Source organism: Danaus plexippus, chromosome 20 (assembly GCF_018135715.1).
Source record: "Danaus plexippus chromosome 20, MEX_DaPlex, whole genome shotgun sequence".
Lineage (NCBI taxonomy): Eukaryota > Metazoa > Arthropoda > Insecta > Lepidoptera > Nymphalidae > Danaus > Danaus plexippus.
Genome location: NC_083550.1, coordinates 2,575,155 through 2,601,321, shown reverse-complemented (window position 1 = coordinate 2,601,321; position 26,167 = coordinate 2,575,155). Strand labels below are relative to the sequence as shown.

At 31.7% G+C, this 26,167-nt stretch overlaps 3 protein-coding genes across 6 annotated transcripts; 1 reads left to right on the top strand and 2 right to left on the bottom strand.

Annotated features, from left to right (window-relative positions):
* Positions 1-1,148: 1,148 nt before the first annotated feature.
* On the bottom strand, positions 1,149-10,047 carry LOC116773887 (glutamate [NMDA] receptor subunit 1). 3 transcript variants are annotated; one of them, XM_032666448.2, is made up of 17 exons: positions 9,917-10,047; positions 9,639-9,790; positions 9,400-9,522; positions 9,015-9,286; positions 8,788-8,940; positions 8,147-8,320; positions 7,528-7,789; positions 6,731-6,832; positions 6,436-6,535; positions 5,901-6,068; positions 5,453-5,577; positions 5,079-5,313; positions 4,691-4,839; positions 4,325-4,482; positions 2,976-3,148; positions 2,542-2,795; positions 1,149-2,305 (listed from the first exon to the last, which is right to left on the bottom strand). In XM_032666448.2, the coding sequence occupies exons 2-17, from the start codon at positions 9,783-9,785 to the stop codon at positions 2,126-2,128; spliced, it is 2,775 nt and encodes a 924-aa protein (XP_032522339.2). In that variant the 5' UTR covers positions 9,786-9,790; positions 9,917-10,047; the 3' UTR covers positions 1,149-2,125. The 3 variants fall into 3 exon arrangements, with proteins under 3 accessions (XP_032522339.2, XP_061379883.1, XP_061379884.1); XM_061523900.1 differs by lacking the exon at positions 9,917-10,047 and adding an exon at positions 2,371-2,405 and having other exon boundaries at positions 2,165-2,305; positions 2,483-2,795; positions 9,639-9,800; XM_061523899.1 differs by lacking the exon at positions 9,917-10,047 and having other exon boundaries at positions 9,639-9,800.
* A 210-nt stretch (positions 10,048-10,257) lies between these two features.
* LOC116773920 (uncharacterized) lies at positions 10,258-13,110 on the bottom strand. Its single transcript, XM_032666500.2, has 5 exons — positions 12,626-13,110; positions 12,098-12,230; positions 11,185-11,362; positions 10,792-10,985; positions 10,258-10,552 (listed from the first exon to the last, which is right to left on the bottom strand). The coding sequence occupies exons 1-5, from the start codon at positions 12,641-12,643 to the stop codon at positions 10,389-10,391; spliced, it is 687 nt and encodes a 228-aa protein (XP_032522391.2). The 5' UTR covers positions 12,644-13,110; the 3' UTR covers positions 10,258-10,388.
* Positions 13,111-14,353: 1,243 nt separating this feature from the next.
* LOC116773919 (mitochondrial glutamate carrier 1-like) lies at positions 14,354-25,945 on the top strand. 2 transcript variants are annotated; one of them, XM_032666498.2, is made up of 8 exons: positions 14,354-14,509; positions 14,839-14,893; positions 19,159-19,293; positions 19,532-19,681; positions 21,588-21,721; positions 22,109-22,307; positions 22,875-23,015; positions 23,368-25,945. In XM_032666498.2, exons 2-8 carry the CDS (start codon positions 14,850-14,852, stop codon positions 23,504-23,506), a joined length of 942 nt encoding a protein of 313 aa, XP_032522389.1. In that variant the 5' UTR covers positions 14,354-14,509; positions 14,839-14,849; the 3' UTR covers positions 23,507-25,945. The 2 variants fall into 2 exon arrangements, with proteins under 2 accessions (XP_032522389.1, XP_032522390.1); XM_032666499.2 differs by lacking the exon at positions 14,839-14,893 and having other exon boundaries at positions 14,374-14,509.
* Positions 25,946-26,167: the final 222 nt, after the last annotated feature.

Below are 26,167 nucleotides of genomic sequence, written 5' to 3'. Positions count from 1 at the left end.
TGCCGTTTTCTTTTTTTTTTGTATTTTTATTTACTATTCATACAGAAAATTATCATTATTATCTGGACACGATAATAATTTGATATTAACTGGCTATAGGAATACTTAACAGTGAAAAACCATAGTTGCATTATTTGATTTAACACTCCAGAACGAAGTGAACATTGTTTGTTTGAACGACAAGAATATTGTTCCAAAAAAAACTTGTTTTTGTCATAAATACTAACGACTTTTTACAAAAATACTACTAACTTATATATACATATTTAGTTAGAATTACATATATGAACTGTTAAAATTACATTAATGTAATTGAAATTTGAACTATTTCAAGAACTTGTGCATGTCGGAAATTTGCGCAGTTTTCTTCTTCCAATACAAGTTATAGTATATTTGTAGGACTTGCGCAAGTACACTGTAACGTGTGGCTGGCATTATTTAATCTAACTTAACAAACGGTTTTCTGAGGTATGGACCCAGCCAAAAACTCAATTCATTTACCATATATATTTTTAGTTCTTCATAGAATTACAGGAAATATTTTTAGGCCAAAAAAACATAAAACAGTTTTTATTTTATTAGCTATATAAATTGAAAACCTCTCAACATAATCAAGCTGGAAAACAAAGCATCTCCAATAAAAGAAAAGGCAAATGAGAAAAATAAAAAAGGGAAATCAGAAACGAAGATAGTAAAATTAGACAAAGAAATCTGAAATAAAAGGATCGCATCTAAAAGAAATTATAGCTTGTCCGATGGCAATGAAGTTGAGTGTCTGTAGGTACTGCTCTTTTTTGTAATCTGAGGAAAGAGGAGATTTTGAGGGCAATGTCCGAAATATCCTTAATAGACAGTAGACACGGTACTCATATTCAGAATTTAGGTGAAAAATGTATATATGTACTGATTGATTATTTTAGATAATTCAAGTCTCTTTTTAACTTCATGCGGCCAAAATCCGCAATAACTAAATTTAAAAATAAAGCGAAAATATTAAAAGTATTAGAAATTACCTAAGTTCTTTATTGTATGCAAAGAATGGTTGTTACGTAATCTATGGTTGATAATTTAAATTATTTTTGACTTTCAATAATAATTTAATTTCCATATAATTTTCTTGTTAAGTGATAAGGTATTTAAATAAGTGGTTATATTTATTTAATTTTTATTTTATTTTCCATAATCGTTGTTTTTTGGTGTTACAACATTCTTTTTAGTTAACTGTATATCTTATTACTATTGTGACAACACACCAAAATAAATGATTACAATTACACATTTTTAATGGCTCAATTTTGGCACATTTATATAAGTAGAAATGTATAGAAGTGCAATGATTAGTCATTGATTGACCCCCGTGCTTATTAGGAACCCGACTATACTGTACTACAATATTTTAGTATAATATATTAATTTAAGTCTAACAAATTTTCTTACTTTTCTAAATTTTCATCAATCAAAAAGACTGACGGTGGCGATTATTCCAAATAAATATATTTTCTTAATTCTATTACACTACCTAAACATAAAAAATTTACTTTGGCAGTTTTTGGGTAAAATTATTTTATCACAGACAAATAAGAATATCAATTTCGCAGCAAAAATATATAAATAATATTTAAAAAAGCAGTAAACCTTGGGTTCTGGAAACTCCTATTTGAATAATATACCTGACTACAAAATTATTTTTATTTCACATCTGATAAAAGTGTAATATTTTATATATTTACTCTTATTTTGTATTTTCATACAGACATCAATAATTTCTAAACGTTACCTTTTAAACATCGAATTAGGCAAATACATATTATATATAATGTTGACACCCTTTAGCCTAGTGGGCTTTTTAATGAAAATTATTATAATTAAACGCCAAACAATAAAAACTGGAATTTATGGGATTTCGAGAATATTCATATGTTTTTTATTATATTTTTACAAAATGCCTGATCAAATTTCTTTTAACATATTAAAGTTCCGTTCAGAAAATCGTTAACGAATACTATTTTCCCTCAACCAAAGAATGAAAAAATGTATTACTTTAACTCTGGTTTTTAAAATTAAGTTGTTGAGTGAAAATCTAATAATATAATCTAATCTGTAATGAACAGAATAAGTATTGTAATTAAACCACAAGATGAGATACATCAGGTGTATAGGCTGGCATATAACGCGGTATCCTCGGTTCGTCGCGCCGCCGCACTCCTCTATCAACAGCGAGACTGATACTCCCCGTCTCTTTCACACCGTTCGATTTCGCTCGTCGCTGCGACGGCAATATGGCAGCTCTCAACGTCTTACGTTTCTGCAAACAAAACCGCGATCAACGTCTTAACTGATTATAATTATTACAAAACACATTTTACTTACGAAAATAATCCGGTTGAGGTAAAAAAATTAAGCATCTAAATGAACATGAATATATTTATTAGTATGAATTGGTCGTTAACAATATAGAGGGTCAAGTGAGGCGCGTGTTTACATTTTAGTATCAATTCGTTTGATGTCGACGTCCATTGCCGCTACCTTGGCACGGTTTACCTCAACGGCGCCGCGCCATCTGTCCGCGGCGTGGCGAGCTATCTCCATCCTCTTCTGTTTTTTGATCTGGTGCCGTTTGTACACAACTTCTATAACGATGAGAACTATACCGCCGACGATGCCCGCCAACACCAGTATGAAAACCCCGGCCATGTTTTTTAAACCCAGTGTGTTCGGCGTCTTTTCGTTCTCCTCACAATTCAGCATGTTATTTCGAAGTATCCATTGATTATCAAGAGACTCCATGATGCCACCTGCATGAATAATACGAAAATTTTTATTTCAATTGGCTTTTGTTTTATATAGGGCAGTATTTATCTATAATCTAATTTATTAAAAAAGTCTTCCACTTTTCCTCTTATACCCATGGTTTTAATTATATAATATAATCTACCACCTCATTCAAATCTTAGAAGACATTAAGTAAGTCTTACTTTCGTGAAAATCCAAAATGGCTAATGTGACAAGATCGGCCCACGGTGAACCCTTCTGTAGTCCCACTCCATAACCAGATCTGCCAAAGAGCTCGCCGGCGGTCACCAGCTCACAATCTTGGGCAGCTTCGAATTCTAATCTCGACGAATCCCAGATGAATGCCATAAGCTTCCTATAAAATCACAGGTCATTAGTTTTTTGTCCATAGCAAAGGATTTTTTCTTCTGATTTCAAATGTTTTTCAATTTTTCTTCTGATAGACCATTTTTAAATTTGTCTACAGTCAGCAACTATATGTCTGCTAAAACCCAAAACTAGATAAAAAAATCACATCTAATTCTGGAAATTTGGGTTAATTTCTCCACAACAATAACAATAAACAACAAACAACTATAAACAAGTTCTTACAAGTAATAGTCACTAAAGTTCTTAAAACATTATGTTCAACAACTTCACGTAACAATAGATGCATCTATGTATCTATCTATCTATGTTAGCTGAAGTCAAATCACGATTTTATTTTTTCCGTATAAAACCAGTTATAGATATTTGTGGCCGCTTACGAATATTTGTCTACGTGGCTAAGTTTAGGAATCACTTCTTCAGAATCTACAACTATAAGGTGTATAAGATGATCCGTCAATAAATACTGACTACTCTACATAGAAAAAGGTTTCGAGTATCGATAAGTTAAGTTAGTAAGCAATATTTTTCACAAATCATAAATTCAAAATTCTCTTTGCGTTTCTGAACCTCTGTGTTTGTGAACAAGTCATTGTGAAAGGTCTTGAAAGGACACTTTTTTGCGCAAATACTATTTATCTATGAACTACCATTGTACTCGGTTTATTAACACAGCTTCAGAATACAGCGATGTGATTTTGGTTTGTGGAAAGCCACGGTAAACCAAAGTTAACAAAACGCACATAAATATATGTATCTACAGAAGAGCTATGGAAACTCGTGTAACTGATTAGGGGAACATCAACAAGAGAGTGAGGACCTATTATCAAGATTTTAATTGTTTGTTCGTGTTCATAGTGCACGTGTCGGAAATCAAAAGACTTATTGCGATGGTATAATCAAAAAATATTCTTTTATTAATTGTGATAATTAGTAAGTCTGCTGTCTGCGGCGTTTTCGTTCGTTACACGTGCCACGTGACACAGCGCTGACACAGGTCAGTCACCCGATATTTACAAATGGTGTTCCATTTTGATAAATGTGTCTTGTTGTTAACATCTTTTTTAAATGTAGTTTTTTTTATAGTTTGAATTGATGACGTCACAAAACTAGTGTATTTTTATTGATTGTCGTATCTTTTATTGTGTCCGCATTACATTCTCACCCGTTTTTTACATCTTGTATGGCTTGTTCAGCGTTGTCGTAGTTATTTGCCTCCATGGTCCTATACATGTTCGATAATTCAACCTGTCTCCGGAAGTACATGTCCACAGCTGATCCTTTGACTGTAGCGCAAGTTAAATTCTCCATGGTATTACGCAACTGAAAATTAAAATTTAGGTCCAAAATATGAAAATATATTTAGTCTTGCTATTTTCAAATGCTCCATTTGTCCGTTAGTTTCTTAAGTAAATTTATCTGGTAGGGGATTTTAATAAAAGAAGTCTATTAATCTAGACAGGAAGTCGTAAGAAGCAATATTTTTTACAAATAACTAGCTCCTATCGCTATGTACATACATATAACTTACCCTCGCGTCATTAATTCCAGTTAATTTAGTCTTAGGTCTTTCTAACACAAGAAAAGCGGCTAAGTTGGCTGTGTATGATGCGACAATTATCATAGCAAACCCGGCCCATACCATACCAAGGACTCGGGCTGAGAAACTACGTGGTGTTCCTAAACAAGTTATATATTACATTATCTCAAATCGAGAATTATCTGTAGCAGAATCGTTTAATTTTAATAGTAATTTTTCTCTTTTTAAATCTGAAGATATATATATTTCACGGATTTTTATCTAGTTGAATGTTTTTGGTTCACTGATTATCAATTAAAAGCAAATTTTAAATATCCTTCACGATTTAAACGCCCACCATCTTGTTTATTATATGTCACAATATAGTAACGATACATACCTTCTCCAATTCCACTGTTCAATAACACGCCCCAAGCAAACCATATGGCGCTTGACAGGTTCAGAGCATCTTCCTCGGTGCCGTCTATATGAGCTAGTTTAAATCTTCCGAAGGGTGAGAATCTATCTAACAGATACAGTACTAGTGCGACCACGTGTACTGATACCATCACCAGTATCCATAATGTGTTTGAAAATGGTTGCAAAAACGATACCAACGTTGATGACCTTGAAGGCTAAAATTTTTTTTTATTGTACACGCTGAATGTATCGATGATCCGTAATATAAGGTTAATAAAATATTTGTGTATGTTGTCTGTGATTTAGATTTCTTAGTAGAAAAAAATTCATTTTTGTTATATTTTGTTAACTTACCTTTTTTTCCAAAATTGTTATGCCCTGATATTTGAATGGTTTGCTGAACTCTATAAATTCAGCTCGCTCAGGGTTTATAGTTAATGGAGCTACTATCATGTCCGCCCTTTCATAAACCAATTCTCCTATGGGTATTTAACCTTTAATTTATCTATTATTATGATATATTTTTTTTATTTGAAATAATAAACAATTGTTATTTAATAGTCATAGAGTCTTTGGCTTATTTTAGTGTTGACTTCGGAACGAAGAAAAGATTTCGTGCAAACTTTTATACGATAAAAAAACATTTCGTATTTAAAATTCTTAAATAATTAGAGATTGCTTTTTTAAATTAACAAGTTTCCAAGCCTATAAGTAATATTTACATTATTTAAGCATAAGTCTAGTAGTAATTCAATTCTAGTACTCGGTAAGTCTGTTAGTAAGTCAATTATTTTATAATTACCGATAAGCCCAGTCCATTCCTTCTTAGCTCCCGGTTGCGAAAAGTTACGTATGATATAGTTTCCGAACTGTCCGTCCGGTGAAAGAGCCAAGGAGTAAGTAAAATTAATAGCTTTAGATAAATATCGGAGAAGGTCCATACAGAAGCCCTTACAGCAATAAAGTTGATCTACAATTAAGTGAAAGTCTATTACACTTCTGATGTAATGTATTATTAAAGATAATAGTGGAGCAACAAAGACAAGTTAAAACTTACGTAAGATATTAAAACTAATTTTATATGACGTATATGCCATTGAAAAAATGTCTGAGGATATAAAGTGTTCATCTTGTATTCCTTTCGAAGTAATTTCTACTGGATAAATATTTACAAAAATTCACGGTACGTAAGATAGGTATTTGGACTATGCTATATAATTTTAGATCAAATGTTACTCGTTTGATCTAAAATTACTAAGGAGGTTAAGGGGACTAACTTGAAAGTTTAATTTAGTATGGTATATATTCTATTAGTATTAAGATAAGTACTTGCTTACTTGTATTATAGTGAGGACAAAATATTTCTTCGGTAAAACATTCCGTTTCATCGTCTACTCGTCGAGCGTAAACAAAAGGTTTTTCCTCAATTGTTAGAACCTAGGCATTTAACTTACAATGCTTATCATAGTATTATTTTAAACACATTTTTTCTATATACCTATCGCAAAAAGGTTTTAATTAAAAATTTTGTCATATAATTTTAATACAACCTATACTGCTTACCAAAAAAGTAATTCATGTTAGAGTAGGTATATTAATATTATAGAAGTTAAATTAAATTTAAATTGTAACCTTTAAATGGGTCGGTATCATAAATCCCTCCGGTTTTGTGGAACTCCGTCCCATCCAAATTATTTCATGTTCTTTAAGCTCCAGCCGCATTTTTTGTGTATCCTATAAATAAGAATAAGATAATTATAAATATGTGATTCATTTAAAATATGCAATAGATAAAACATTATTAAATTTCGACAATATCGTTAGGATTTAGATGAAACTAATATTTTTCGGATATACCTACTATGCGTGCTTTTTTTATTTTTTATTTTTGTTAAAACTACATACTCCCGACGTTTCGGTTACGTTAAAAAAACAAAGAAACTGTTTATACAAATATCAATGTTGGGTTAACGATTTTGCAACATTTTGCACTGAAAGCCACAGGCGTTTTTCCCTATGGTGCATCGAATCCTTCTTATATGGCAGCAAGAGAGAGGTACTTGTTGATTCATGAACAATAATTTAATGTAACACTCTTTTGCACATGAAAATTAAGTCTTAGATAAAGTCGGATAACTTACTAAAGGCGAGTAGGAAATTATAACTTACCAGCGATACATAAGCTAAAGACAACTCAGTACAAATGTATTAAAAATGAATACTAATAAAAAATCATTTTATCAGAAACAATTAATAGAAAATAAAATAGGAACAAAGAAAGAAAGTTATAGTTATTTGGAAATTAGTGTTGCGAAAATAAAATTTATTTAAAAAAAATTAAATTTGTTTTATTTTTTAACATTATGAAATCTCGTTTTTGGACAAGAATTTTAAGACTCGCTTATTTTTAATATAAAAGAATAACGTACCTTTGAATAGAAGTATTTCCCAACAGCCACGTGTTCGCCCTGAGCTCTTACATTCACCATGTCGTACTCCGCGTGGACTCTGTCTCCGTGATCATCAAACGCCACATGGCCAGTGGCACCGTTCTCCAAGCGCTGTTTACGGATGTAATCGAACAACAGTCTCCCAGTGGTCCAGATGGACCCGGAGTTATCACAATCTGATGGAGGAGCGTTGATTTCCTCTGAAGTATTCATATCCCGTATCGCTGATGCCAATACGTAGCTGGAAAAAGGCTTGCATTTGATTTTCTTATCATAGCTATGTTAAGATATAGTGATACGCGCTATACTTTATAGATGCGTTGTAAATGCAGAAATCATTGTACACGTTTGTCTTGACAAATAAAAAGAAAATAGTTGAATTGATTTGTTTTCTTTTATTTAGGTTGAAACAAGTTAGACATAGGCAACATTGTTGGCAACTGATATAGAAAATTTTGAATTTTTTCTCTATGGGTAGGTACATTGAAACGCTTAAATTTTGTCTAGTCGAATACAAAACATCAAAGGTGCTATCCACAAGCGAGATAAATAAACGAGATGGTAATTATCTATACACTGTGAGTCGATATAAACGTACATCGAATCCTGTATGTGAGCATGTTCATTTGTGGCATTCACAAGCCTCAAGCCCAGCAATCCCTCGGGAGCGTTGGCTGCATCCAGGGCCTGCTCTGTCACTATCCACACGTATCCCGTCGTCGTCATATTAAGGTACGTCGCATCACGGAATATTATCTCCGCATCTGTCTTACTGTTAAAAAGAAGGTTTTATTTACGGTCCCGAGACGATTGACCCCCTTTTGGATGTGTTGTTAAAGGTCATGTTGATAACTTCAGCAAAGTTTAAGTAGTAATAATCAAGACCCAAAGTACAAAGACAGTACAGTAAGTACAAAGACCCAAAAATTTTTTTTTTCGAAACTTAAATATGGATTTCAAAGGGTAAATTGATTTTATTGTGTACTATAAATGACTTCTACCTTGAAGATTTTAAGAAATACTGTATATTTTTGTAACTTGAAGAATTTGACGCTTTTCATATATCTGATAGGTTCAGAGATTTTTGGTCAGGAGGATCAGTTTTGATATTTGTTTTTAAGTTATTGTAATGGTCTCGTTATAAAAAATGTATCTTTGTAAAGGGGAAAAAAGTTCTGAATTTTAAAAATAATGAATATCCGTAGATCAGCGACGTAAGTATATATTTTGATGCCTCACCTGGCATACATTAGGAAAACTCGGGCTTGTGCACTTTTAACTTCAATAAGTTTGTCACTAAATGAGTCTAGGCCTGGCTCGAACTCTATAACCTGTTCTACAAAAACTTTACGATCCACATCCTCATCAATACTTTGAGATGTTGTTTGGAATCTATAGATAAAAAGAAACTCATTATAATCTCAAAGTTAGAAGTAAAATTTTCCAATATATTTATACACTATTACCTTCCCAGTATAGCTCGTCCGTCGGTGTCAGAACTGTGAATGACGATAACCTTCATGTAATTAAAGTGTTTTAATACATCCACCCACACATCCGCCTGATGAGAGTACGGTGGGACTGTACGCAAAAATGACACGTGTATATTCTTATCAGAGAAAGCAGAATCTCTTGACGATATACCAATAACTGGGATGTGGTAAAAGCCGCTGGTGTACGATACAGCTGCGGGAGAAAGATCTCCTGTCAACGGATGAGACACGACCACCGCGTAAACCTAAAATAATATCCACATAAAAATATCATAATACTATTAAAATTTATGTATATTAATTAATCAATGAAAATTCCCAACTTCAGTACAAGAAAATTCTGAACCAAGAAACTTACTCGATGTGCAATGAGATCTTTGCAAACATTGAGGGCTGTTTTTATAGGGTTTGGATCCATAAGTATAGAGTAATCATGATACGTAACTCCGCGGGGAACATATTTGTCTTTGAAGTTTAAGTTCTGAAACATAATAAATAGCGTTTTTCATGTGACAGTGAAAAGGAAGAAAGGTGTATGCAGTGGATTTTTTATTTAATTTAAACCATTTGAGACTTTTATTTATGTAAAAAACTTACTGATATAGTATCCTTAAAGAAAGCTATAGACTCATTACTGGAGAGTACTCCGCCCACGTTATAATATGTAGGATTGGAATATCTTCGTCTGTCTGCATCTGCGTTGACGAGGCTACAAAGGCTGCACACTAACAATATCCAGAACATAGTTCCTATAATAAACATGTTACATTAAATTCACTCTGAAAACGTTGTTAGTTTTTTTAAATCAAATAATTATCTAAATTTTTAAGTTACGTATTTTGGATTTACTGTATATTGAAAAAATTTACCCTTACCTGATTTGTTTTTCGATATCCTTAACTTAGTTTTCTGTCATTATACACGTTTATCTAAAAATATTGAGCCATGAAAACATGTTACGTAATAATACTGTCGGAGGCTGTTCGGGTACGAGAGATGGGCCTCATCTCCTGTTGTCATGACAACGGCGCAGGCGTATTACAATCAATCCGAATCAATTCATGTACCTACCATACTATACATGCTATATATGTAGATACTGGATAGTTATGTAACATGTTTAAAAGAACCATTATTGTTAACCTCATATAATATTCGTAATTTGATCAACATATTTCTTCGCTTACAGTGTTTTTTCTAATAAATAACTACAGAATTATTTTTATAACTTTATTTTGAAAATACACAGACAAAAAATAAAAAAACAAAAATTACAACTAGCTAATGTTATAGATTTGCACTTTTTCGCAGAATTCGAAACAAAGTAACGGTATTCTTCAGTTATTTTTAAGACCAGGCCCAAGGTCCAGCTGATGTCCAGGTCTTCCAGGAAGGAGTCCAGCTGGCTGGTTTGAGAGCAGCTGCGGCGGCTGTTGCAGCATGTTGTGCCGCACCTGCAGCACCTGCAGCTCCTGAGCTCTGGATCACTGATAGCTTCAGGGCTTCTAAATCTAAGGGGTTTATAATAATTGAACAGTCAGAATTATTGTAATGCATATAACATAGAAGTTAATCTTAACAAGATAATATATGAGTAAACTGAAGTGACGTTTAAAAGTAAATGCTTAAGAGGCGACAACACGGATTTATTGAAAATTTTATTAAGATGGATATATATATTGTATATTATTTTATTGAAGTATAATACTATGGAATAATTTACTAAGTGTGCGTAGATCCTTATTCCTACCAGCATTTTGCAGTTTCGCGGCCTGGTTCTGAGCTGCTTGTTGTATAGCGCGAGCGGCTGCCGCCTCTCTAGCAGCAGCGATCTTTTGAGCAGCCGCTGCCCTTGCCTTAGCCGATGCAAGCTGCGCCTGCGCATGCACAGCGCTTTGTGCAGCTTCGAGAGCTTGGGCACGAGCGGCGCGAGCTGTCTCCTCGCTGGTTTAGTAAAAAAATATGCAGTTTTATAATAATTATTGTTTTACTTAATGCTTTAGGTAATTGTGTTAAATGTCGTTATAAATTCACAAGATCGATACAAGATTCAAATTACTTTATTTTAAATAATGTTTAACAACTATATATTTAAGTGCCTTGAATATTATGAATAAATGTATTCCTAAAACTTATGTCATACCTTTTATGAGCAGCATGTGCAGCTTCAGCTTCTTTTGCACTGGCCATGCTCTGCTGTTCAAGAGCAGCGTGCTTGGCGGCAGCAACTTGTCGCTGTGCGGCCATCACTGCTGACGCTGCTGCTTTCGCCGCTGCTATAGCACCAGCTACATCCGAGCTAGTATCCGATGGCCAGCTGGCTATATCACAACAAGTGTAATTTACATACAACCGACAAAATCAGAGCAATACTTATTACATTACATACAAAGTAATATATCTATATATTTAAAAGAAAGTTGTGTTAGTTACACTATTTATAACTCAAGATCGGCTGTTGGGATATAGTAGAAAATTGGTAGGGAGATAGCTTAGAACCAGGAGACGGCCATAGGATATTTAATTCTGTTTGATCGAAAAAGTAAAATAAACTTATAATATCTAATATCTGGTTATTTATGGCCTTCAGGGTGGAATAGAGTTCGCCCCGTCAGTTATACATATATTATTAATTCTGAAATTAACGCGGACCAGGTCGCGGGCAAAATCTAGTTATAATATAGAAAAAGAAAGTTATGTTAAATGCTTGTAAATAGTCCTGAGCTTATTAGCTGAAATCAGCTGAGCTTATCTGATATTATGCTTAGACCAAGTTACACCGTCATGCTCAATACATTAACGTAGTACATAATACTATTAACGTAGGCTATTGAATAAAAAAAATTGATAAATGCACTATGACTATGAAAGCTTGGACTAAGCGTACACAACGTGAACATACAAACATGTTTCTATATGTATAGGTGCATCGTGGAAAACAGATTTTATTGTTTTAATGTGGGATAAAAACGGTTTCAAATCCTTAAAATACTCCTCCGTCTGAAATGTTTTGTGTAAATAGACATTAGACATATACAATATTAGTTCATTCTTACCACTAACTGGTGCAGCAGACACTTGAACTAAGCCGGGTATCAAACTACTAATATCCCAGCCAGTGGCACTCCTCTTGTCAGTGTTTTTCTGTGCCCAGCAGGCTGCAATGGCCGCCAGAATAATAGCAATAATCTGTAAATAAAAATCAGACAACTGCTTCTCAACAATTTCCGAATAAGAATGACGGGTTTAGTCTTAAATAATATATATTAATTTAATTATAATCTTAATTAAATTTACTTATTAAGAATATAAATATAATTATTGAAAATTAGACTGGATGGTGCTTGACTGTCATTCCACCTGCTGGAAGGTAGAAATGAAGTCGTAGGTGGCGAAATTATTACAAAGTTAGGAACATTATGGGGTTTACGTTCTACTAAAGAATTTTCCTATTGAATCTAAAATTATTCCATAGACTACAAAAGCATAAAAAGACAAATGACTGGTAAAAAAGCCTTATTAAAAAATAAATATAAACATAATTAAAAAAAAACCTGATTTGAAATATATTTTAATAACCTCACCATTACTTTTGTAGACATTGTATATGAGCTGATTATTAAGTGGTGTAAGTCGACTTGGTTTTCTTACTTCGAAGAATGTTGTTAGGGACGCTGGCTGATAAGGTTTTATAGTATAACATACGGAAGGGATCTAGCGAAGGGCTAACTAGAGATGGTTAATTTTGAAAGTTATAGTTACGTGGGACAAAATAATTATAGAAACACTAATAAAAACTTCTACTTTCCTCATATTTAATGGTATTATTTAATTTTTGATATAATCTTTTTTTTATGCGATAGTGACGAAAATATCAATCAGTGTGAATTAAAAAAAATATTTCTGTCATATAAAATAGGTATTAAATTTTAACTACTACGACGGGAGGCGACGGCCTCGATCGAGTCGTCAATACTTGATAAGTATTAGAATTATTATCATACAAGTATATAAAAATATAAATTCGAAAACGAATTAAGTAAAACCTAACATCATCATCATAGATGAGCGATTTCCAAAAAAAAATATGTTATATACATGTGTATATGTCCTTAACAAACATTGTTTTATTGGGGCAGTATTTTAAAATATGTTTCGATTTTCTTGGCACAAAACCTTTTCTATATTTTTTGTTTATTTTTGTATATAGATAATAAATCTTATTCCAAATTTCAGTCTCCAGTTACTTTTCTTTTTATTCGTTTGTCATCAAATACGATTAAACATAATGGTAGCTTAAGTTTACATCGTGTTGTTTTATAAATTGAGGTTTGGGTCACGGTGTAGGATCAATTAAATAATAAAGTAAACATCGGAATAAAAGATTTCAAGTAGTTTCCTAAAGAACAAGGCATGGAACTTGTAACTTGTATTTTTTTAAAAGTCATGTGTCACAAAGTACAATTGGTGTTGCCAGTTGCTTACGATTTTTATTTTATTTAAGTACCTTATTCATTTCCGAGGTCCACTCGGACAAAGTCCCAAGAACTTACTATTAGTAATAAATAAGAACTTTCTATTAGTAAACAGAATTATGATTATTACTTAGACACGTGATAAGTCTTATTAAGTAATTAATAGAAATACATAATAACCTTTTTTTTATAGCAAGACATTAATACAATAAACATGTTTTTATATTTATATTACAATTTTTTTCCATGCGTAAACTTTACTTCTTTTTTTGATAAGTGTAAAAAAGAAGGATACATAAAAGCGTTTTCGTTATATTTTTTTTTTAATATTTACACTTCACAAAACGACTTCCAAACCTTTTTATGAACTTATTTTTTGTGTAACAAACATTAGATAGTATTTAAAATTTCATTCAATTTCATAGAATGTGAGTTTAATACACGGAATTTAAAAACTACAAAACTTTATGTGGTTTCTCAAAGTTCAAATATTATTTTTATAACAAATATTTTAATGTTTATGGTAGCGATTTACAAAATTGTTTCATCAGTAAAATGTAACCTGCTGTTAATATTCAGTATGGACTACACTTTACACAATACTCACAGTAATTTTTTATCGTATGTTTTACCATTTGCCCTTATTAATAGTTAATAAGAATTAAACAGTTTACCACTCTCTTGAAATAAAAAAAAAACCACCACAAGGTGTATCATGAAAATAAATTTTATCATTAACAACATACCCATTAATAATATTTAAGAATACTTTTCTGCAAAACTGATAAGAACATAGTTTAACACAGCACTATTTACTGGCTGACTTTTGTCACTGACGTTTAAGTATAATTGTCAATTACATTAGACCTCTTCCGGTTGCCTCTGTGATCGATTGGTTTTGACGAATATTTAGAATAAAAAGTCAAAATTCGCCATGCCATATATTCTGTAATTTTTTTTTGCTTACAATTTATAACCATTAACTCAAAAAAGGTACGTGTACAATACTCATTTTGTTTCGATTACGTAAATCAATCAATGTTTTATTTAAAATTTTGGTAAATATATTTATATTTTAATAATAATAGTATTGCAAAATTCATTACCCTTAGCTTTAGTTTCGTTTATTGCTTAAAATGTAAGAATATTTAATTATTAAAATTTACCTTTATATTAATTTTAAAAAAAATCATTTAAAATTCTTATATTTATCTAGTTTTTTATGGACACAATTTATGCGACTAGCATTTATATACATTTTTCTTTTTACAAAATCGTCTCTTAACAGAATCCTTTTTTTTATTCACAATTTTTTTAATTAGGTCTAGAAAAAATGAGTGGTTCAAATCAAAACCAACCTCCACCACAGCAGTTTAAGTAAGTATTGAAAAAATATAGCACACACACAATTTTATAATGCAACCACATATTTGAATGTTCCAATTTCATATTAGATTTTTTTTAAACTGCATTATGTAAATAGGTCATTTGTCGGTTTTATAACATAGTACAATAATTATCACAATCTAAATACTCTTTTATTTAAGAGACGAGTAATTTGAATAAACCTCGTCATAGTATCTCTCAGATCATTCTTGTCCAAGTAATAATAAACTGAGTTATTTGAGATGTTTAATCATGTCTACAATAGTATAAAATGTTATTGGCATACATAAAAATATATAGACATGGGCTATGTTAGAATTGATACCATAATTGAAGACTTCTGTTTTGTACTGAAATTTGACACTAATTAGTAATTACACCATTTTTAAATAGTCTAATTGAAAGGTTAAAATGTTTCAGCTTTTCATAATATTATGTTAACGTAATATATATTTTGTTATATCTACACTCAAACACACATATATACATAAGTTATTTTAGGAATAACTTTTAAAAACTTATGACTACCATTTTTTGTCCACATAGGAATTTTTATCTTTATGGCAACAGAACATTAATATTTTTTTTTTTTATAAATAAGAATTATTATATGTACATACTTTGAGGTTACATATGAATAACAAAATGTGTTCACTTCAAAACCATATTCCCATCGCTGTTTGGTTTAGGTACATGAATATTTAACTATTGTTTTTAAACCATGTCTCATTATGTTCAATAAATTTAACAATCATAGAGATTAAAATGAAGGCTGTGTGAACGTCTTGCTATTTAAGTATAATTTAGTGTGCCTAATATATGTATATTGTTTTTATTACAAAATGGGTAGCGCTCAACTATTCAGAATATTCAAATAATTGTAATCGTCATAATCTGCGCAGAATGTAACTTGAAAGTTTTAAATAGAGATGTGTTTTATCTGAAAGTGTGAGTTCAATGCTCTATTATTCTTATGTAATCTATACAATGATTTGAAAATATATCAGAGTCCCCGACAGCTCATGGCATTTATAACCATTTACTCTGAAGTATAAATTTTTTTAAAAAGTCTGATTGTCTTCATCAATAAAAAAGTCATGATTAATATTAACTTAATATCATAATCTTTTGAAATTATTGTGTGAGTTTTGTTCATATATTATTTTATAATTAAAATTTTTGTACATTTTCAACCTCATGCGTATGTAAATACAACACATGCTGGTTAAATGGAAGAAATCACTTATAAGCTATAAGGTTGTCTTTTGTACTTCACCGTCTTCTGTGACAAACAAAGAATATTCTATTCTATAATACAATACAATACCATTAACATTAATTCTTACCTAATAGTATAATGTGATTAATCAATATAGTACATAAAAATAAGCTTGTCTTTTTGTTCATATTTATAATTTAATTAAATAGATCAGTGAGAATATTAAAGCCAATGTGTCTATGGATTTTTAAGTCCGTACTTTGATAATACAGGATTAATAACAAAATTTCTTGGCCACCTATAAATAAATATTGATTTTATGTATAATTCCTATACATAAGTCTTTCGATTACATAAATTTATAATACCTAGAGCATTTTAATTTATATATATGAGACGAAACCTCAATGGATTCAAGGGGTTCAGCGCGTTACAGGGAAAGGTGCTTCAACAGTGGCTGGGACTTACGACCCAGGTGTAGTTTTAAGGGGCCCCTATCTAACGCGCGTTAAACGCTCACCTCCACAATCCAAGCTCCTCTCTCTTCTTAACCAAATTTGAAAAGAACCTACTAGGGCTGTCTTCGAATTACATTCCAAGAATGAATTGACATTAGTTCTGGACAGGCCAAAGTCTTTTAGCAGGTTGTAGTGAGATTTAGCCGTTATACCTCTCGCTCCCACTTCTACCGCGTAAAAATCCACCATGAGCCTATTTCGAGTGAGTTCGTAATAGTTGACCTTGATGGCGTGGTTTCCCAAGGAACCGTGAGCTCTATTAACACAACGCGCTTTAAAATTCGCAAATACATAAATATGTCTGGTCTGGAGGCCGACAAACAAATATCCTATGGGATTTTGTATTGTTTCTCATACGTATATATCATTATAGTCCAATCCAAAGCCTTTAAGGATAGAGTAAAGCTTGACGTTTGATTTTATAGCCCTAGCGCCTTCTCTCAAAAAATCCACTGATCGCTCTTTTGTGGTTATTTCCCTTTGCGCTCTGGCTACCGAACGACTAACCGCTTCACGTATGATTTCCAGAACCCTATCGTGACTACGCGAATATTGACCGCTATCCAAGAGTACCTTACATTCCATCAACAAATACTTAGCAGTTCCATCTGCCTTCCCACAGATATAGCAAGTTTTTTTCGGTACCTTTACTAAATTACTCTGATCAAGGAGAGTCATTTGGAACGCATTGAGATAAAATTTTAGCAATGCTGGCGACCAATCATGAATTAAGGGGCCCCGTTTTAGTATTATTGGGATGGGATCTCCTATGTCTAACCACTCGTTCTGCATCTCTTAACTCATTGCATGGATCTTATATTTACCATTCTCGTCTTGCCGAATTCGATATATCCGTATCTTGGGCTTTCTTACTTGATCCTAACCCTATTCTGTTAGTTGGTGCTCCTATCATAAACTGCTTATGGAATTGAAGTCTTGACTCTAGTTCTGGGGCATCTTTGTCTTTTGGGACCGATGTAACGACGTCATCATGGGATCTCCCCAGGATATAGCTCTTGGAAATTCTTAGGTGTTGATAGAGCTATGATGGCCTTTTTAGACTCATTCCAAAACTATTCGATCCCCGAATAAAGCTGATGAATCAGCCGTTAACGCAAGCCCATGCCACAACTTCAACATCTTTATGAGGCCTGCATCTGATTCTGACAAAAGGGTTTTATTAAAATTATAGACGAGGAAAGGCCATTTTAAACGTAAAGTTAGGTAATTGTCGTAGATCCAAGCTTTTTTGACGTTACAGATCTTTTGGCTATCTACCTTGTTGAGATCGTTTAAAAAAGCTATTTAAATATGGAGAATGACCTATATTATCAATCTTACTACCGAGAAAATTAAATGGTACAATTTCCGTAACCGTAGAAACGCATTGACCGCCTAACGATAATCCCGAATGGTATGAGGTATATTTTTGGTAACGTGTCAGTATTGCGAGATCGTCAGCGAAGGCTAAACCGATACCCCCATTTTTTCTCGTTGCTGATTAGTTTATCAACAAAGATATTAATTACAATATTAAACACTATTAGAGATAAACAGCAACCTTGAAATAGTCCTACATTGTAACACCAAAGTTTTTGAAGGGTCTTCTTCAGTTATTATAGAAAATTTTAATTTTGAGTAATATGACGAGATCATATCACTATCTAGGGGTGGAAAGTTGTACCATTTTAGCGTGAATAGCATCAGTTCGTGTTGTATCGACCCGAACGCGTTCTCTAAGTCTATCCAACAAACTAATTTGCCTCTCGCTTTTCCTAGTATCTTTTAAACTCTCCCACAGCAAAGTGTTGTGAACACATATAGTGAACCTTTATTGACGTTTACTAAAATCAAATAATTATTATCTTAATGTAACCAAAGATGTTCAGATGTTTATATTGAATCCATATCATGCGTGTTAATTAAATATTTTAACATATAATTAATATTACGTAGTAATATATGTTAAACGACATCTTGTGTGATGACAGTCTCTGTATATATTAGAGTAAAGACTTATTCTACTTGATACTCGTAATATATGAGGTATGTAACTGTCATTTGATTTACTTATCTGTTGTAGCAGATAAAGAGAGGATATCTTAGTAACGGATTTTAGAACATTTTATCTTATGAGTACTTTACTCTCACTAAAGAATTTTTTTTAAGACGACCGGAGTGAGATTAGTTTTTATCTTACGCTTCTTAATCATGATATAGGTAGATTATTACGTTTCAATAAATTTCAATCATGTTTTTTTTTTTAAATAATAATTACTGTTTGATATAAAATTTTAAACTCGTCATGATTAAATGTACTCTGATAAATATAAATACTCGTAACGGCCAGTAACTTGCCTTACCAATTGATAATCAACCTTTTTTGAGTTGTGTAGTTAAATTCAATGCCGCTCTTACTATTTGACACAAAGACACAAAGCTGTTTCAAGAGACTTAATTAATAATAGTTTTTTTTATATTATAGCTATAAGAAGATAATAACTTATATATATTTTCAGTTTGCTTCCAAAGATCATTAATGGCGGTATAGCTGGTATCATTGGCGTGTCGGTCGTATTCCCACTGGACTTGGTCAAAACACGACTCCAGAACCAAACGGTCGGCCCCAATGGAGAGAAGCAGTACAAGAACATGTTAGTATAGATTTAAAGTTAGTAATTAGTAAGAAAAACTTTTTCAAATACAAAAAAAGGTCGTATACTCTTTCTTCAAAATCAATTCTTTCTGAATTGATTAATAATCGTGCCTTATGTTGCCAATAATTGGCGAATGACCAATGACGTCACAAACAGTTCAGAAATAGACAAATTGTAATAATAGTTTTACACTCGTAAATTTTTAACGGTTTATTTATAATGTTGCGTCTCCCAGGCTGGATTGCTTCCGGCAGACGTATCGGGCCGAGGGTTACTTTGGTATGTACCGAGGATCAGCTGTGAACATCTTACTGATCACGCCTGAGAAGGCCATCAAGCTAGCCGCCAACGACATGTTCAGATACCACCTAACCTTGCCTGACGGGTATGTATTTTTGACAAATTTTAATAATGTATAAACCGTTTCATGACTTGCACATTTTGAATATATACAACCTCTTTCGTAATTTTTTTTTTATTGTTTTTGTTCTTTAAAGATGAGCAGTAACATTTTATGTTTTGTGCGTTGTTTCAGCACAAATGAAACAATCACGCCTCGATTTATAGTTTTCGATATATTTAAAATTCTAAACAATAGACAATATATTATTAATAAATCTTGGAAGCAGTGTTTCGTTTGTTTTTGAAATGTTATTTAAGTAGTATTTTGTATATTTATGCTGTTTTAATGAGTCGGAGAAATTTATACATTTTATAATATTTTATGTATGTTTGAATTATCACATTATTTATGTGTAAATACTAAGTTGTATCGTGAACGATTTTCGTTTGTTCTCTGTACAATTATATGTATTTTCTTTATGATTTCTTTCAAAGGTATTATTCGAGTTTATTACAATTACTTAACTTTAAATTATTTCGTTATTTTATGATTAAGCGCTGCGATTTTTTTTTGGCATTTCTTTTTTATAATTAACTTCCGCTTGATCAATAAAAGTCTCGTCTTTAACTGGATTCTTTAAATACAAAATCATATTCAATTGAACAGTACGAACCTTGTATATTAAACGGGTTTATTAATTGAATTAGTGTATACAGGTTTAATGTGAGCACTTTATATTGATGCATATATAATAGTAATGCGTTTTAATGATGTCAATCTTTATCATAATTACATAACGTAAATACGTGAAGCGTAAACTTTGTTAGTCTTTTTAAGAGAATTTTTGCGAATTTATCATACAAAAAAAATTTTTGAGAATAAGTGTATTAATTTTTTTTTTAATAATCATCACAAACTACCAGGACACGTCATAATCGGCGCAGATTCCTCAATGTGTGTTGCAACTAATTTCAAACATGTTCACATTTCTATTCTACTATCGGAATTAAACGAAACAATTATAGTCGAGTATCGGCCGACCGGTAATATCTAGTTATCATAAAATACACGAGACATCGTTGTTTACACATTTTATGTGGTAATAATACTGTAAATCATACTGAACGATCTAAAAAAACACGTTTTTTCTATTTTTAAAGTTCCCTAACATACATTTCAACCTAATATTTTAAACCTTTGCCCTAATTTCAATTTAAAGGATTTAAAAAAAAAACAAAAGTAACAAGATTTTTGACGGGATTTAAAGTCGCGTTCAGATTAATTAAGGATTTAATCGAGATACAGTCGTTTGATAAATAAATCTTAATATAAATATTTTAATAATACATTGTTTCAAATAAAACTATAACAATAGAGAAGTTTTTGTCTGTAGAGAGGGCGCGGCTTTGTGAAGCGTAATTCACATGATACACGATCAATAAAAGCTATTGGGGGAGGACATAGCTTCTGATCAATAATTGGCTATTCGAACCCATACTTTATTTAAAAATATATATAAATTTATTTTATATTGTCATATTTCTATAATATTTCGAAAAATTTATTTAACGAAGATATATTTAAGAAAACAGTACTAGCGTGTGATAGCTCAAGTGGCGAATCACTAACTCTCACCGGCCCGTTAGTCGCAGGTTCGAATTCTGCTTGTTTAAATTGTTTTTCATCATGAGAAAGATAGTGATCATTGTTGTTACTAATTATGACATGAGATAAAACTTGTTTTATTCGCAAAGCAGTGACTTTTATATATATATATATATATAAAAGTCACTGCTTACGTAACTAAATACAGATTTTTTTTTATTATATAGTACCAGCTGTTATTATTATTTTTTTATTTTAAAACAGAAGGAGCGAGAGATTGATGAATAGTATTTGTGTTACACGAAATGTATCTTTCTATCTCGATAATTTCCATCTATCCAAGGTCTCTGCCAATAATACGTCAGATGGCTGCCGGAGCTCTGGCTGGCGCGTGTCAGATAGTTGTGACTACCCCCATGGAACTGCTCAAGATTCAGATGCAGGACGCCGGCAGACTCGCGGCGCAGGCCAAGGCTGGTGGGTGTGGGTTTGTACATGTGTTGGATGAGTGGTGAACTGCAATCTTGTACAAGTTTTCAAAAAGTAAATACGGAACACTTGTAGTTTTTAATTCTCGTTGATCACGTGAACGGGTTTTAATAATTAAAATTGAAAACGATCCGTACGTAGTAAAGATGCAAAACTTGTGGTAAGAGTGTACCGATGATAACCTGGAATTATTTTGATTATGTAACATAATGATATTCCCTGATACTAACAAGTCTCTGGAAAATGTTATAATAGAAATTTGTTCTATAAAAAAAAATGAAGGTGACAAATAAGTTTATACAAGCTTAACATTACACAGATCAGATAGATTAACGATGGTCTGAAGCGTTTTCGATGGAACTGTATTGTCTCCAGAGGGTAAAAAATTTGAGCGTATCACGGCCATGCAACTGACACGTAAACTGCTGGCCGAGAGGGGCATCTTCGGTCTCTATAAGGGCATCACAGCGACAGCTGCCAGGGATGTGTCGTTCAGTATAGTGTACTTCCCGCTGTTCGCGACCCTCAACGATCTGGGGCCGAGGGAGAATAAGGCAGACCCACCGCCCTTCTGGTGAGCTTTTCGAAAATGTACTCTATGTTATATAAATGCGATGCATTTTTAATTGATTTTTTTTACTTTTAAATTTTTGATTAGCTTTAAATAATATTATGAGGGTAGTCAGTTAGATCTGCGGAACTAGTAAATGTAAGAGAATCGTTAATTAAACTACGTGTGTGTAACAAATTATATATTAAAGTAATTTTTGAATTAAAAAAGAAAATAAAAATGACAATAGACAAACATAATATGTTTCATACAAATAAAACTATTGAAATTACTATATTATTGTTATAGAATTTTTTATTACACATCAGAATACGGAATATAATAGTAAATAAAAAAAAAAGAGACGGTCTTATCACGAAGCGGTGATTTCAATCAAATATCATTAGGGCTAGTGTACATCTAAATGAAACTAGTATTATTTAAATGAATACTCACGAAAATCTTAGATCTGACTATTGTACATCATTGAATTAGATAACTGTAGGTGGTGTAGCAAAAGTGAGAGGAAAAAAACATGAAGTATAACAAATATGTATATAGAAATGATGTTAACCTTAATTCCTCGTTCAGGTGGTCGTTCATATCGGGTTGTTCGGCCGGGTCGATAGCGGCGCTGGGGGTGAACCCGCTGGATGTTGTCAAGACACGTATGCAGACCATCGCCAAGGGAAGCAGCGAGAGACAGTACTCGTCCATCTTGGACTGCATCACGTGAGTCTATACTGTTACTAGAAACACGCTCACACACATACACACATACACACACACACACATAAACCCACATACACGCATGTACACACACACATAAACCCACATACACGCATGTACACACATACCTATTCCCACACACACGTACCCATAAAAACGCGCACACACGCATCAACACAGAAGTAAAAATCATACGAAAAATCTAATATTTTTTAAATGAAATTGCATTTTTATACATACTGTAGCAATATTGAACCCTTTGATATGGTCGCTCAATCAAACCTATTACTGAACGTTTACTCGATTTCAAAATGAACAAATTTATTCAGTAGTAACTGTTTATTTATTTTTCCAGAAAAACCTTAACCCAAGAAGGTCCGACAGCATTCTTCAAGGGCGGCGCCTGTCGTATGATCGTCATAGCTCCGCTATTCGGCATAGCTCAAAGTATTTACTACATAGGTCTAGCTGAGAATTATTTGGGAATAAAATAAATAGAAAGCAAAATACAAACATCGGAAGTATAACAACGAGCCATGCAAATAGAACTGGTTTATACTCTGTTCCAAATATATTTTATAGAAACGTCAACGAATGGTCGAATTTCAATCGTAACAAAGCCTTCAATTATTTATCCTAATGAATTTTAAATAAAAATGGCAATATAAAAAAAAAGTGATAAAAATGTTAAAACCTATTTATTGTTACTAACGGAGTGACAGCATGGTAATTTAAAAACAAAAAGTTTATATATATTTAAAATGAATATTTTTGGGACTGAGTATACAGACAGTTGATTTAATGTTTGACGTTTAGTATGAATAAAAACGTAGCTGTCAATTTGAATACTGCCTCAGATTCCCGCTTTAGACATTTTGGTTATATTTATTAAATCGTAACTGCAAAGCGTTTATGATTTATTTATTTTTTTTATTAAATATCGTATTAAATACACATGATCAAGTTTCTCTCTTTATAGATTCGTAATACGTTTTATATTTTGGTTTTGTTAGAAATTTTTTGTGTAGACTTTAATGATTTATTTTTAATACAATTTTACTTCTTTTCCTTTTAAACAAAATTTTATTACTGACTATTGTTTTCTATTCATTATTTAACAACAATCAATATGTTAAAAGACCTGCCATTTTTAAAGTTAATTTGTATTGATATATTAATTTGCTTCCAAAATTACTCATAATGTTACCGATTCAAGTTCCACTATATAAGATAGCTCAATTTAGTAGTGAGACTAAGTGATATTATACGTTTGTTTAATTTGATATTATAATCAATTTCTCTCGCAATGCCATATTTAATATGCCTGCTTCTATATGTTTATTGATATAAATTTTAGTTGAATTTATAAAAATCATGTTATTGTCTAAAAATACGCTTAATTATCTTCTAGATTTATGTTTGATGTACACAGATAATTAATTCATACAATGAATGTTAACAGTGACACCAATTGTTGATATTTTGTTGCCAGCTAGCTTATTAAATATTTAAGATGTTGTTGCTAGTTTAGGAAAATTGTTTTTTTTTTTTATATAAATTAATTTCAAAAATATTAAAGCATTGGGAAGATTGACATGAAAATAAATCTCGCATTTTACTTTTTTTTTCTATTTATTTTTTTTTGTACATGCATTTATTGTTATATTTTTTCTTATTACCACATGACAGATTGTCACTGATTACATTTGACAATACATTTAGTGGTTAAAGTATATAGTAATTTTACAAGTATTAAATATAACAGCATTTACAAAAGTAACAAAATCACAGTAAGAAGTCATGCTACAAGAACCACACAGATGTTGCCAGCTTATATTGATTTATATTTGTTTCAGCGACCAGTAGTTTTAAACATTCTTTTTTTGAATCTTTCAATAACACCAATTGTCTCATTGTCAATCACACATTCATTGGCTTATCTTAATAGCTGTTAAACGTTAAGCTTAGAAACATTTTTTTTTATTTTTATGTTGAAAAATATTGGATTGTGGCGGAGGTTTAAATCTAAAATTATGCCAGCATTTTCATCTAAGCAAATTCACGACGCTCTCCACATATATATTTTAAAAATTTTGTCATATATATAGACATGACAGATAAGCTAATATCAAATACTCCTACCATAAACACATTCAAATCGGAATAAACATGCAGTTAAGAAAAAACGCAAGTACAATTAATTGTTATATAATTATTGATGTGACAATAAAATAAATATCCTAGTGATAAGTGTTGTAGGGGTGTCAATTCGTTGAGATAAATGTCGATTATAGTAAATGTAGTGTACAGACTATATACATATATATATAAACTTGTAATCAAGCAATCTATGGCACGCGCTTTATAATTTTGTTTCACCCAATTAATTTACTATTTTAATCTCAGAATACGGGTTATTGAAAAGTCATTTAAATAAAAGACATGGATTTAGATAATTACTTCATAATCAACATCGTTATATATTTAAACAAGTTTATATCTATCTTAAAATGTATATGTTAGGTTAAAAAAAATCCATTTCGAATATTTTGCCTTTATTATCTACATTTTATTATATTTATTATCAGTGTTGCCATATTAAAAAAAAAATCGTCCATGCTTCCAGGTCCTAAGACAATAATTTGATATTGAATTCCCTTCAACTCTCATTCGTATATAAAATGTATGTTGAACGTGTATTGTTATATAAATGTATTGTTATGTATCATTACAAGCAACTATTCCTTTAGCACAAGTTTTCATTGTATTTTTTTCGTTCATAAACCTGTGTTGATACCGCCATGGTGGAAGATTTATGAATGAAAAACTGTAAACTCACTGTATGTAGTTCAAAATGAACTTGTGTTAAGGACACTGCTCTTCAGCTGCAACAGATTTAGATGTTGGTGTTCATAATAAAAAGTTATGTTTAATATCGTATTTTTATTGAAAATGATTAATTTTGTTCGAATTAATAACTGGGGAGATGTTTCGGACATTATATTACTTTCGGTATATTGGGGCTTGGGTAAGCAGTGGATTTTTGGTGATCTACCTGTATTGGAAACCATTTTTTTTTTAATTTATAGTTATACAGTACATTCTGTCATACATATTTTAATTACTATTTTTAACTACAGAGTATTTAAATATTT

What these genes read in the sequence shown, in the direction of transcription:
- LOC116773887 (XM_032666448.2), bottom strand. Translation starts at nt 9,785, where the DNA reads ATGTTCTGGATATTGTTAGTGTGCAGCCTTTGTAGCCTCGTCAACGCA. An exon ending in GGAAATACTTCTATTCAAAG is followed by an intron (nt 6,833 to 7,527) that starts GTACGTTATTCT and finishes TCTTATTTATAG; the next exon opens with GATACACAAAAAATGCGGCT. An exon ending in TGATACCGACCCATTTAAAG is followed by an intron (nt 6,536 to 6,730) that starts GTTACAATTTAA and finishes TTAAATGCCTAG; the next exon opens with GTTCTAACAATTGAGGAAAA.
- LOC116773920 (XM_032666500.2), bottom strand. An exon ending in GTCTGCTGCACCAGTTAGTG is followed by an intron (nt 11,363 to 12,097) that starts GTAAGAATGAAC and finishes GTTGTGATATAG; the next exon opens with CCAGCTGGCCATCGGATACT. An exon ending in CGCGAAACTGCAAAATGCTG is followed by an intron (nt 10,553 to 10,791) that starts GTAGGAATAAGG and finishes TAAACCCCTTAG; the next exon opens with ATTTAGAAGCCCTGAAGCTA.
- LOC116773919 (XM_032666498.2), top strand. Translation starts at nt 14,850, where the DNA reads ATGAGTGGTTCAAATCAAAACCAACCTCCACCACAGCAGTTTAA. An exon ending in CCTCCACCACAGCAGTTTAA is followed by an intron (nt 14,894 to 19,158) that starts GTAAGTATTGAA and finishes ATATATTTTCAG; the next exon opens with TTTGCTTCCAAAGATCATTA. An exon ending in CACCTAACCTTGCCTGACGG is followed by an intron (nt 19,682 to 21,587) that starts GTATGTATTTTT and finishes CATCTATCCAAG; the next exon opens with GTCTCTGCCAATAATACGTC.